The 14,102-nt window shown below is 33.1% G+C and overlaps 1 protein-coding gene across 1 annotated transcript in view; it reads left to right on the forward strand.

Annotated features, from left to right (window-relative positions):
- The window catches only part of LOC107714278 (rap guanine nucleotide exchange factor 5-like), a 19,491-nt gene extending 6,920 nt beyond the window's left edge, over positions 1-12,571 (forward strand). Inside the window, exons 2-8 of the mRNA XM_016520092.1 lie at positions 189-310; positions 924-1,086; positions 7,413-7,494; positions 9,515-9,563; positions 9,646-9,686; positions 12,319-12,437; positions 12,562-12,571. Of these exons, the coding sequence (XP_016375578.1) occupies positions 259-310; positions 924-1,086; positions 7,413-7,494; positions 9,515-9,563; positions 9,646-9,686; positions 12,319-12,437; positions 12,562-12,571 (516 nt within the window). The 5' untranslated portion in view covers positions 189-258. The remainder of the gene's footprint in view (positions 1-188; positions 311-923; positions 1,087-7,412; positions 7,495-9,514; positions 9,564-9,645; positions 9,687-12,318; positions 12,438-12,561) is intronic.
- Positions 12,572-14,102: the final 1,531 nt, after the last annotated feature.

Here is a 14,102-nt window from a genome sequence, read left to right on the forward strand (position 1 = left end):
TGTCACTTTTGATCAATTTAATGCATCCTTGCTGAATAAATGCATTCATTTCTTTTGAAAAAAAAACAAAAACTACAGACCCTAAACTTTTAAATAATAGTGCATGTAATATAGAAGCCGACAGTAACTTGTGTGTGTGTGTGTGTGTGTGTTTGTGTGTGTGTGTGTGTGTGTGTGTGTCCATGCAGGAGGAGTTATGTCGGTGTGGAGCTGGTCCAGTGGCTCCTGGAGCAGTGTTTGTCGGTTCAGTGCAGGTTAATGGCGTCTCGTGTCTGGCAGGTGCTGCTGGAGCTGGGAATACTGCACTCAGGTTAATAACCTGTCTTATTTTACTATCATTGAAATGCTGTTAGAATTTATGTTGATAGTTATTTTAAATGTTCTGTTTTCATTTTATTTTAGGAAAAGTTTTAGTAAAAAAAAAAAAAAATTATTTGAGCTATTTTAGTACTTCAACTTAACAGTTTTTTGTATTTTATTTCGTTTAATGTTTATTTTATTTCAAATTAAAACATTTTATGGTTTTAGTTTTAGGTAAACACACACTACATGTTTGGAATGTAATACTTCGTACTGCTACATTTTTAGAATTTAGAATTTTCTGTATGCAGGCTTGAATAAAGGAATGTAATATTGTATGGAATATGAAATACAGTGCAGTATAGAACTGGAGCACACTGCATGGAATACTGTATAGTGTGAAGAATCAGCTGTATATATAATGGAGCTGTTCAGTCATGATGTATGTTTGTAGGTCAACCCGGGAGGCAGATTCGCTGTGGGATCCCTCTGGAATTTCTAATGGGTTTTTGGGGAACATTTCCAGTGGGAAAATGCCAATTCTCTAGGACCGCAAACTTGAACAGCTCTATATCACATCATATGTGTGCCGTGTTATAAATCCCTCTCTGTCGTCCCCTCAGTCGACCAGCGGCTGGTGTTTGAAGACTCCAACACATATTATCAGTTCTCGTTCGAGGAGTGCGACGCTCAGGGCTGTGAGTTTCGCAACGAGGAGGAATGGCAGAATGGCGTCCGTCTTCTGCTGCAGCTCGTCCCCTACGTCCAGTTCAGGGTTGTCAGCCCGTAAGTATAAACAATATGCATGTTACATGCTATATATATATATACAGTGGGTACGGAAAGTATTCAGACCCCGGTATAGAAAAGAATCACCCCCTTTAAAGTGCCCCTATTATGCCGCAATAAAACTAATATTTTTAATATTTTCGAATATATAAAGTGCCCCTATTTTCGAATATTACCTTTCATGCAGTGTGTCATGTAGCTGTATGTGAACATAAACTATTTTTGAGAAAACTAACGTGTTTTTTGACCTTGCATGCATGTAAACCTGTTTTAGGAGACTCATAAAACAATATTAGCAACCTTAAAAATGGCATAATAGGGGCACTTTAAAATAATCACATTTTGTGATATGTTATAAGTAAATACAGCTGGATAAAACAAAACTGTGTCCGTCTTCATTTCAGGCTGCAAAGCAACAAAATGTGATTATTAATATATATATATATATATACACACATAGTATCAGTGTTTCACATTATTTAAAGAAATAGTATGCAGTGTGTAGTATATACTGTGCAGTGCACTAGTTTCCATCATTGTCTTTCATGCGTTCGTCTGATTTGGATGCAGCAGGAAACAGATTGTTCTCGTGACCTTTTGCTTTGGTTTTCCTGTTAATCCTGTTTAACCACAAATCATCCTCATGGAAGAAAGAAATGAAATATGTGTGTGTTTGATTTGTGTGAGTGTATATGAGCTTTTAGTTGGGTATTTCTTTCTCATGTAGAGGATGATTAAAAGTTTGGGGGCAGTACGATTTGTTTTTAAAGAAATTAATGCTTTTATTAATCAAGGATGCATTAAATTTATCAAAAATTTATAATGTTGCAAAAGATTTCTATTTCAAATAAACGCTGTTCTTTTGAACTTCCTAATCATCAAAGAATCCTGAAAAATAAAATGGTTTTCACAAAAATATTGTGCAGCACGACTGTTTTCAACATTGATAATAATCAGAAATATTTCTTGAGCAGCAAATCAGCATATTAGAATGATTTCTGAAGATCATGTGACACTGAAGACTGGAGTAATGATGCTGAAAATACAGCTTTGATCACAGAAATAAATTACATTTGAACAGATATTCACAAAGAAAACAGCTGCTTTTAATTATAATAATATTTCACAATTTTTAAAGTATTTTTGATTGGAAAATGCATCTTGGATGAGCAGAAGAGACTCATAAACGTTACAAAATCTAACCGACCCCAAACTTTTGAACAGTAGTGTATTTCTGTATAGTACTATCACAATAGGGTTTCCACATAGGTAATTATTTTATTAAAGTGGTTTAAGTGGTTTCCAACCCCCCTCAAAATCCCAAAATATCTCCTATATATGTCTCCACACCTCCTAAAAATGTCCATGTGACGTCCAAAACAAAAGACATGGGAGGTGTATTCTCCCTTTTATATTAATCACAGTTATATGCATTTTATGATTTGCATGTTTTCCTGTTGTCCACGACCCAATTATAACAGACCTGCGTCCCAATCTTGGGTCATTGAGTCCAGCTCAATTCGATTCAACCAAGTTAAGTGTAGATTAAAGTATTTGATTGGCTTAAATGTGTCTTCGGTGCAGACGATGAGATCGCTTTTGAGCAAGATTCGATTCAGCGGGGCTGTTTTGTTAGCCGTGAAGGCCGAGGAGGATGATATCGCAGAGAGATGTGAACCGCCAGATTAGATCTGAGTAGACAGCTGATGGCAATTTCAGGAAGGTGAACATGGGACGGCGTCCCGCGTCCACGGCAGCAGTTTTTTTCCCTCCCTGACAGAATTGGAAGTGACACGGTTTGGCCTCGCTGATGCCGGGCCGTTCGATCGGGTTCAGAGTCCCTTCGCCTCTGCGTTTCTCATCACGCCGCATGCAGATGGGAGTGTATTAAAGCAGAAATGAGATCCTCGCGCACAAGCCAAACAAATGAGATCAAACGAAAAACTCATGCGAGTCTGCTGATATTACCGCACTGCAATACCCTGAATCTACAGCCTCACGGCGAAAGAAATGATCATTTCCCCGAGTTTTGAGCTTGCAGTTTGAATTGAATGTGATGAGATAAAAACACAGGATGATGCTGCAGAATAATTCAAAGAAAATAAACAGACAATGCATCTTTCTGTTGCGCTGCATGCAAAAAAACAAGCAAACAGCACGACTAGTGTAGTTCGATTCATGAACAAATGACTCGTTTGAGTCATCACCAAAAAGACTCAGTTTAAATCAGTCTTAAATCAGATTGTAGATGTTGCATATATTATTTAGAAATCCTGGACTATGACATCATATCCTGTTGCCCATATATGTTGCATCTGACAATTAAGGCCACGTTTGGTGGTAATTTTTGTCTGTCAAAATGAAAAAATACCTCTGAACGGTTGTGTGGTTACAGTTTTTACCAGCTGTCGGGACTGGTTAGGACTAGTTATGGGCAGAACAATTCTGTAGAAACTATTTGATATTGACACTGTAGTGAAAAGAGACCTTGATTATATCAGAGTGAATGACACGACATGTAAAAGACGGTAAAATGAGTCTGAACTTTGTCACTGCTGCATTTTTTAGTGGTTTTATAAAGGACCAAACCTGCAGAAATTTAGATTTACATTTTCTGTGTTACTTTCCCCCCTTTATTTATTTTCTTTATTTTAACCGTATTTTTATGCTTTTATTTTTTTTTTTATGTTGATGTGTTTTTATATATATTTATTTATTCCCATAAATATTTATTTCAATATTACAAATAAATATATAAACAAATACAAAACAAATGAAAGAAAGAATAAAATATAAAGTTAAAAAGAATAAACAAAGTTAAAAAGAAATACAGAAAATAATTAATAAAGGACAACGTAATACAAAAAATAATTAAGGACTAAAAAAAAATGAATTGCAATTGTTTTATCAAGTCATTTATTCCTTTATTAATTTTCCTATTATTACATTTATGTATTTTTTTATTTGTTTTTATTATTTTTATATTTATGCATTCATTTATTTTCATATTTATTTATTCCTGCATGTATTTATTTCATACTACAAATAATTATACAAAAAAAATCTAAATGAATGAAAAAATAAATATAAAATAAGGTCGGAAAGAATAAAGAATAAATATAAATAAATACATTATACAGAATTAAAACTAAAATTACATTTTGATTTTAAGTAAAATGTAAATAAATATAAAAAAGTAATACAAAAAATGTATTTAGAACTAAATTTAATTCAAATGAATTGTATTTGTTTTATCAAGTCTTTATTTTATTATTTGTTTCTGTTATTTCTGCAGGTTTGCTCCTGCGTATGGTTTTGTTTTGTTGTTTGTTGTGTGGTGTGATTGTGGTTTCTGTTGTGCCGGTCGTGACCGTCTCTTCGGCAGAATTGAAACCCCTGGAGCTACAGGAGTGATGCTTTTAGCCAGGATTGTTTGGATACTGCCTCGCTTTCAGCCTCCTACACACACACACACACACACACACACACACCTACACACACAGTCTGGTCAGCTATCCTTGTGGGGACTCTCCATAGACGTAATGGTTTTTCTACTGTACAGACCGTATATTTGAATTTTCTCTTCAGCTCTGTGAAACTAGTAATGCTTCTGTGTGCTGAATGAGCGTGCATTTGCGTATGAGTGTGCGTTTATGTCTACATTTGCCTGCCGTGTGCATTTGCGAGCCTGTGTGTTTGTGCAAGTGTGTGAATTGCAATCTCATGCAATCGTGCCTGATTCGTTTAGAAGTCGCCGCCATTGTGAATCACTTCAGCCGCCGTGTCTGGTGGAGGTAGAGACAGACGAGGAGGAGAGATGCATGGTGTGATGAAAGCACGTCAGTCGCTGTGATGAATGGACTGACGGCGCAGGAGAAGGAGGGAAACTTTGGCCCACTTCTCAAACTCACTGGCCCAGTTTGAGCTGTGTGTGATACTGTGTGGAGGTTTACGCTCCACAAGCGCTTTGTCCCGAATTATAGCAGTTTTCAGGCTTTGGTGTGGTTTATACCTGCTCAATCTGCTCTTTACTCCTAAAAATAATAAGATAAGGTCAATCCCCAAGGAATCATAAAGCCTATGCAAAAACCCTTTTTGGTGAGAAATAAAAACTTTTAAAAAGGAACACAAACATTTTTTATTTTGTGTATGTAATTATATAATTATTATTATTAATTTTATTTATTTATTTATTTTTTGGAAAATATTCTGGTGCTGTAAAGAACCCCAAGCATATATATTTTATATATATAAAATATATATATTTGTTTATTTATTTATTTTGTGTATGTAATTATATAATTATTATTATTAATTTTATTAATTAATTTATTTTTTGGAAAATATTCTGGTGCTGTAAAGAACCCCAAGCACAGATAAAAAATAAAAAATATATATAAAATATATATATTTGTTTATTTATTTGTTTGTACAATTAAAAAATTAGAAAAATATACATCATAAAACTGATTTTGTAAATTTTATTTTTATTTTTATTTAATTTTAGTTTTATATTAAATATTTATTTTTAAAATTTTATTTTTACATTTATTTTTCTAGTTGTTCAACTAGTTATGAAAAATATGTTAAATAATATAACAATATAAAACAATACATGTAAAAAAATTTATTTTATTTTTATATTAAATATGTATTTTTAAAACCAATTTTTGTTGAATGTTTCTAGTTGTGCAGCTAGTTATGAAAAATATTTTAAATAATATAATATAATATAATATAATATAATATAATAATGCACAAAGAACTGCATAGTATATATTTTTTATTCTGGTGCTTTATTGAAACCAAAACACTGAGCTGAAGAAATTATATAATGAAGAACTTTTCTTTAATTATTAAACAAACAAACATAAAGACTTTACCTATATTTTGTCCATCAGACGTTAACTGTGGATTCAGCTTCATGTGTTTCATGTCAAAAGCAGAGTTTGATCTTCATGTGTGTTTTGGAGCCTGGTGTAATGCAGTACAGCAGGAGGAGGCAGTAGAGAGCCGAGGGCTGTTGATTTAATATTGTCATTAATATTTAGGCTTAATTTATTTTTATTTCAGTTTTAGTTTCATTTGAGTTTTTATTTATTTTATTTCCAGACAGTAATTTTAATGCTACAACGGAATAAATGAAAATGAGAAATGTTGCTTTGGAGACGAGCTGAAATAGTTTTTATTAATATTATATTATAGTTTTTTTATCGTTAACTATTATAGTTTTATTCATTTGAAGGGGTATTTATTAATATTTTAAATTTTTATGCTTTCAGTTTTCATTTTATTTTTTGTTAATTATTTAGTAATTTTGTTATGTGCTTTTTTTCAATTTGATATATTTTTTAAAATCTTACTATTTATTTATTTCAGTTTAGTTTTTTTAATTATTATTATTTCCAATTTTAGTGCTTCAACTTTAGATGAAAATGAGAAATGTTGCTTTGGCAACTAATGGAAAAAAGTTTTATATTATTTTGCATTATATTATAGTATCAGCTATTATGGTTTTAATAATATTTTGAATTAGTATTTATTAATATTTTAATTATATTTTTAGACCTTCAGTTTTCATTTTAACTGTAGTTAATTTTTTTGTTGATTTTGTTTTGTGCTTTTGTCATTTTATAACTTTTTTTAAAAATATTACTTAATTTATTTTTATTTCAGTTTTAGTTTTATTTACTTTATTAAGGAATATAGAAATTTTAGTGCTTCAGCTTTAACTAAACGAAAATGATAAATGTTGCCTTGGCAAGATTTATTTTATTTTTTATTTTATTTTATTTATTTTTTATTTTTTATTTTTTTATTTTTTTATTTTATTTTTTTATTGCAGCTTTTTTTAAATGAACAAAAATAGTTTTAGTTAACGATAATAACCCTGTTTCTAGGATAGATAGATTCACACGTTATGATATTCTCCTGGAAAACTGTCTCACAGTCAGCGGTCACTGCTGAGTATACTGTCTATACTGCACAGTATAGGTAATATACTAGTATTCATTGGTAGTGCACTTGCATTTTTGTCCCAAAAGGTGCTTTAATTCCTTGCCGTCTTCCTCCAAGTCCACAATTGATGAGTTAATGCTGCTTATTCTGACAGCAGTAATCCATATTAGTGCATACTTGGCCCAATTGTGCATCAAAGGCGCCTCTGAACCCTCACATGAAGTGCATCATTTGGGACGGGGCCGACTCTGTGCATGACATCTGCTGCTTGTCTTGCAGAATATCACTGTCAGAGGTCGGCTCACACGGGACAGTCCTGCATCAGAGGTGTTTTATCGTGTGTGTGTGTGTTTTCTCTCTTGCAGACCCGAGGAAGACCCAGACAGGAAGCGTGATATCTGCAGCGAGATCCTGCAGATGAAGGCTCTGGAGAGACTCACGTCCACGGTAAGCGTCTGTGTGTGTCTGCTGACCCCTGACTCAGTGTCTTCAGTGCCCTGGTGTGTGTAAATATCCACTGCAGCCTGAAAGAGCCTCATCCATCACACAGACTCTCATCTGACACCAGCGGACACTCACCGCTCGCTCTCCACCAGAACACTGCCACAGCTCACCATCAGTGCTGCTTACTGTTCACTGTATTCAGATCTAGCAGAAAAAACTCATTTGACAATTTCAGAAATATCATGGAAATTAACAAAAATCTCAAATCATGAAATTTTCTAAATGTATTTTTTTAAACAAAAATTGTATTGTTTATTTTTTTCCTTTGTGCTTTTTATTATATTTAATTATTTACGACATTAAAAAACATTCAAATAAAAAAAGCAAAAATAGACAGCGAAAAAACTATGAAGAAAAGTAATGCAAAAGAAACTAAAACTAGTATTTTATGGTGTAATGCATTATGTTTCAGGAGGTTATATTACAATAATAATAATTATATACATGTTTAAGACATTTTTTGGTTAAAAAATTTTTTAGGAAAATTTCATGACTTGAAGATGAAGATTTAGTTAATTTTCGTGATATAAACAGTAATCAATAAGCAATTTGTTGCCAATATATTTTAATGTGCAAAAGTGTTTGACCAAATTTGCACATAATATATCTGTCTCTTTCTTTAATTAATTAAAAATAATTTGAAAATGTCCAATGATGAAATGCAAAAGAGCTTTTCAATTAGTTTGTATGTCAGCAAATTAAATAAAAAAGTAATATATATATTTAAAATATTTTAATATATTTGTCTAGTTATGTTCAGCTAGTAAATATGTGTAAACAAATATAATAAAATATTTCAAATAAATGTATTAAAATAAATATATTGGCAACCAATTGCTTATTGATTACTTATTATATCACGAAAATTAAAATCTTCATTAAGTCATGAAATTTTCCTAAATAATTTTTTCACCGAAAAATGTCTTAAACATGTATATAATTATTATTAATGTTACATGTTACCCCTGAAACATAATGCATTCCCCAATAAAACAGCCTGATTAGCTGCTTCACTGGTAACCATCAGCACATTTCCCACAATACATCGCAAATAAACACAAATGTTTAGCTTTAATGAGCTATATTGATTTCTGAGTATATATATAATAGCTTATGATATACACTACCGCTCAAAAGTTTCTCTTCTGCTCATCAAGGCTGCATTTATTTGATCAAAAATACAGAAAAAAACAGTAATCTTGCAAAATGTTATTACAATATAAAATAATGGTTTCTATTTTAATATACTTTAAAATGTAATTTATTGCTGTGATGCGCAGCTGTATTTTCAGCATCATTACTCCAGTCTTCAGTGTCACATGATCTTCAGAAATCATAATAATATACTGATTTATTATCAGAGCTGGAAACAGTTGTGCTGCCAAATATCTTTTTGGAAACTGATACTTTTTTCTGGATTCTCTGATGAATAAAAAGTTAAAAAGAAGAGCGTTTATTTAAAATAGAAATCTTTTCTAACAATATACACTACCGTTCAAAAGTTTGGGGTCAGTACATTTTTATTCTTTATTTTTTTTGAAAGAAATTAAAACTTTTATTCAGCAAGGATGTGTTAAATTGTTTCTGATCAAATAAATGCAGCCTTGATGAGCAGAAGAGACTTCTTTAAAAACATTACAAGTCTTACTGATCCCAAACTTTTGAGCGGTAGTGTAGGTTAAATGCCTAACTGGTAACTGTGTCACCAAACTGAGTTGATTCCCTCTTGACTCAGTGTTGAATCAGTGTTAATATCCACACAGCTGTCCTCCTCCAGTATCCCATGAGTTCATTCACAGCTCTTCTCTCTTGTGCTCTTGTGTTTGTAACTGCTGTGGATCGGCTTTGCTCTAGAGATCCTCTTGTGCTTTCATCGCTCCGATGTAGAATAAAGTAAAGCCGAGGTTCTCTTGTGCTTTAACCGGATTACATTCTAAAACTGTGTTTTGATTTTTTGCCATAGGTGCAGAATGAACTTGCTGCTGCTCTCGCAAGAAAAGCCAAGAAGTCGAGTAAGATGCTTTTATATTTATTGGAGTCATATTAAACTATTTTTGACCACTTAGTCAGGTTTTTTGCAAATATTTTCTCCAGTGTCAGAAGATGAAAGTTCAGAGGCATCAGACGTTTCTCCTGTTTATTTCTTTGTTTTAAATATTTATTTTACCTTTATTTTAAAGATTTATTTTGTCAATTTTAATGTAGTCCAAAATAAAGCTTTAAAATAAATGTATAAAAGTTTATTTATTTATTTTTTGTTTATTTGTTTGTTAGTTTTAAAGGTTTATTTGGGCAATTTTGCCTTTATCTAAAATAAATTTAGCCCAAAATAAATGTTTAAAATAAATAAAAATATATATTTATTTATTTATATGCTTGTTTGTTTTATTTTAAAGATTTTTTGTCATGTAGCCAAAAACAAATCTTTAAAATAAACGTTTTCAAAAAATATTTATTTATTTTAAACATTTATTTTGGCCATTTTACCTTTATTTAGATAAAATATATTTAGCCCAAAAGAAATCTTTAAAATAAACAAATTAATAGATTCATTCATTCATTCATTCATTCATTTATTCAAAAGATTTATTTTGGCCTTTGTTTGGATCAAATGAATTTAGCCCAAAATAGATCTTTAAAATCTTTTTTTTTTTTAAATAAACTTATTTATTTCAAAGGTTTATTTTGGCCATTTTGCCTTTATTTAGATAAAACAAATTTAGCTCAAAATAAAGCTTTAAAATAAATGTGTTTGTTTAACAAATAAATTTGTTTATTTATTTTAAAGGTTTATTTTGGCCTTTATTTAGATAAAATAAATTTTTCTCAAAAGAAATCTTTTAAATAAAGAAATCCGCTTTATTAGGTTACTTTTATCATCACTTTAAATATATTTTTCTTTAGCTTTTATTAGTCTTCTTGTATTGTTACTTTAAACATATACATCATTGTCATTATTAGGATTCTGTTCGATGCGCTAATGATGCAGAAATTGTTCTCAGCAGCTTTAACTACAGCGTTTTTACCGTGCACCACCACTCGTGTCTTGGTGACCATTTTTAACCTCACTTCCGTAAAGTCTTGGTTATATTCTGACATTTTTGCATTTTAGAATTAGAAGAACGACGATAAGGTGACTGTGAATTACATTTGTTTGTTTGGTTACTGTTATTCAGCATGCTTCAGTTTAACATGCTAGCATATACAGTGCTGCAGGCAGTAAGCAAGCCAACATACATGATACAGCGCGCCGAAATTCAGCAGGCAGATAAATGCACAGCAATGTTAATAATGTAATACATTTTCTCATTAAAAAATACATACGGGAAATTGTGCAGTCAGACGGTCATTATCGTGAAATAAACCCTGACGTGAAGCGCCTACTTGGCAAATGAATGGACATGAAATATTGATCTTGACTTTAACTTGTTTTAATTTTAATCAGCATATTAGAATGATTTCTGAAGGATCATGTGACACTGAAGACTGGAGTAATGATGCTGAAAATACAGCTGCACATCACAGAAATAAATTACATTTTACAATATATTCAGGTAGAAAACAGCTATTCTGAATCGTAATAATATTTCACAATTTTACTGTTTTTACTGTATTTTTAATCAAATAACTGCAGCCTTGGTGAGCAGAAGAGTCTTCTTTCAAAAACTTATTCTCGGTGATTCACAGAGAGCGAGAGCGTCTTAATTCAATTTGAACTTGCTTTTCATGAGGTGACATGCTTGTGTAGACGTTTGAGGTTACATGTGCAGTCATGTTTATTTCATAAAGCGTGTGTGTGTGTGTGTGTGAGAGAGAGAGTGTGTGTGTGTGTGTGTGTGTGTGTGTGAGTGTGAGAGTGTGTGTGTGTGTGTGTGTGTGTGTGTGAGAGAGAGAGTGTGTGTGTGTGTGTGTGTGTGTGTGTGAGTTCATTGGAGTATTTACAAGAATAATTCTCACTGAAATCGATGTGGAGAAGGCAGTCTTTGGCAGTGAGGCTCTCTCTGAGATTCCTGTACTCATTGTACTGCCAGCGAATATTAAAAATGTGTCTCCTGATGTTAAAGAGCCTGTCCTGGAATTGTGCCACGAGCTCATCCTCCTGTATTGGAATATCTTTTTTGACTGTGATTGTACTTGTTCTTGTCTCTCCACCTTGCAGTGAGATGTTCACCTTCTCCTGGCACCACTGGCTTAGTCACCACTCTACTTGAAGACCTGTTTAGGGGATAGGCAGAAAATTTGCAGTCCAAACAATCACCATAAGCACATGTCTTGGAGGTGCTGCAGACAGTGCTGTCGGACATTTCCTCTAAGTTTCTGGAGTCTGAAATGCCAAGTCTGTATAATTTGTCAGCCATGAACTGCAAGTTTTCGTGTGTCTTATACTGGCACGTCTCTCTGTCTCTCTCATTTGGTGGAACCACCCAAAATGGTCTCTGACGGCAGAAGAAAGCATAGGAAATATGTTGGTGCTCAGATACATATTTCCTGTCTCTTAACCGTCTTTAGAGTTAGTGTGTTCTTCCTCCCTGTAGTCAGTCTGCTGACATCATCCCTGAGGAAAAATTGTCTGACAGATTTTACAGTCTCCTTCTGTATGCTAGTTTCTTGGACTTGCTTTGTTTTTCTGATGGTTCGAGAATCACAACCGATGAGCTTCTTGCAGTATGTCTTGCATTTGTATTTTTTGATCAGCTTCTCTGATACCAGCTGTGCAAGACTTTGTTTTGACTTTGTGTCTTTAAAACTTTTGTATTTGTATTTCAGTGCTCCCAAAACAGCGAAGTGATATTTCAGGGCTTTCCTGACTTGGGTGTTGGCTCGCTGACCTTGAAGAATTCTTTTTGTTTTAACTTCTGGGCTGTCAAGATTTGCACGCTGCAGTCGTATGTTATGTTTCTTCACCTATTCATATCTTCGTTTCCAAGTGATGATCTTGTCTTTCAGTTTCTTTATCTCCCTTTGTTTCCTTTGTGCATCTCTCCTATGTTGTCTCCTCCCTTGTTGTAGTTGTCTGTAAAGCAAAAATATTTTCTTGAAAAAAAGTTCTGACTCATTTCACCCTAGCTTGTTTCTCCTTCTCTCTTGCTCTCTCACTGTATGTGTCTCTTTTTCTGTGTGTGTGTGAATGTGAAGAATAGGTGATAGGGAAAGAGTTAGTGCAAAAAGGGTATGTGAGTATTGGTGTGAATATCCAGGGAAGCAAATCCAGATGTGACATATGATAATGTAAATGCTGTGTGTGTGTGTGTGTGTGTGAGAGTGTTAGCGAGTGTCAGTGTATGTGAGAGACAGTGTGTGTGTGTGTGTGTGTGAGAGTGTTAGAGAGTGTGTGTGTGAGTGTATGAGAGAGAGAGAGAGAGAGGTGGTATTGTATGCTATGCACTTTTATAACTATGTTTCACAGTTTAACCGTTGATTTCTGTATTTGTAACAGTTCAGTTTGTACCTTGAAATGCTGGGTGATCTATCTGGTGATGATGGGGGGGTCAATGCTCCTGCTCTGACTCTTTGCCTGCATCTTTGCTGACGGACCCTCCATGCCTTACGTTCACTTCTCTTCCCCCTTTCACTTAAATTGCTTATTCTCTTTCTCTTTTTTGTTTCAATGTCTCTGACATAACTCCGTTTCCTTTTCTGCAAGTATTCTGCTCTACGTTCAGGATCAGCATCCCTACGCTGTCTGTAAAGTCGCTGCTTCTCAGCTGCACTCAATTTAGCCATACCTGACCAAAGGAGGATTAACAATGATAAATAAAAGTTAGAATCACAAAATCATAGTGCTATTTTATGCAAAAGAACTAAATTAATAGCTTTGAATTAAGTTTATCTAAAATGGGAGTCACTGATGTTACTGATCGTCACTGGTGTTACCCATAAAGAAGGTAACACTAGCGACAGTAACACCAGTGACAATTTTCATGAAAAATGCATTTTACAAAATGGCTGCTGCTAGGTATCAAACCACTTGTTGTCAATCATGGTATACTCTCTAAATTAAGTAATTTAATCCAATTGTATTCTAGTTTTTTTTTTACAATTCCCTAACAATAAAGTAGGTCACACCAGTGACGTCAAGCAGGCTGAGATCTGATTAGTTCTCCTCTGTGGTTACTGGACTCTCATTAGCCCATAATTACAGTGAAGGTAATAACAGCTCTGTCTCGCTCTCATTATCTTCTCGTCTGCAGTACATTCAGTTGTAGTCTCAAACTCCATATTTATGTTTACTGAAGACAATATGAGTCATGCAGACCCGTTTACATCTCTTACGCGCTAGGGTTTCCTGATACCGTCCATATTTTAGTGAATGATACCAAAAGTGTGCAATATACAAAGTACAAAATTAAAAACTAAAGTATTACAATGCGATTCATGCTGTTTAAGTGTGTTGTTTCTTATAGCATGAGCTGAATGTTGTGGCTATTGTGTTGTTGCATTAATTAATGCAGTTTACACAATTATTACACAGTTATTGTTATATTAAATATTATGTAAAAATAGTTAATTCTATTTCATTTATTATAATTATTTTATTTTTTTAATATAAT

The sequence above is a fragment of the Sinocyclocheilus rhinocerous genome, unplaced genomic scaffold, assembly GCF_001515625.1.
Source record: "Sinocyclocheilus rhinocerous isolate Xijiao unplaced genomic scaffold, SAMN03320098_v1.1 scaffold1230, whole genome shotgun sequence".
Classification (NCBI taxonomy): domain Eukaryota; kingdom Metazoa; phylum Chordata; class Actinopteri; order Cypriniformes; family Cyprinidae; genus Sinocyclocheilus; species Sinocyclocheilus rhinocerous.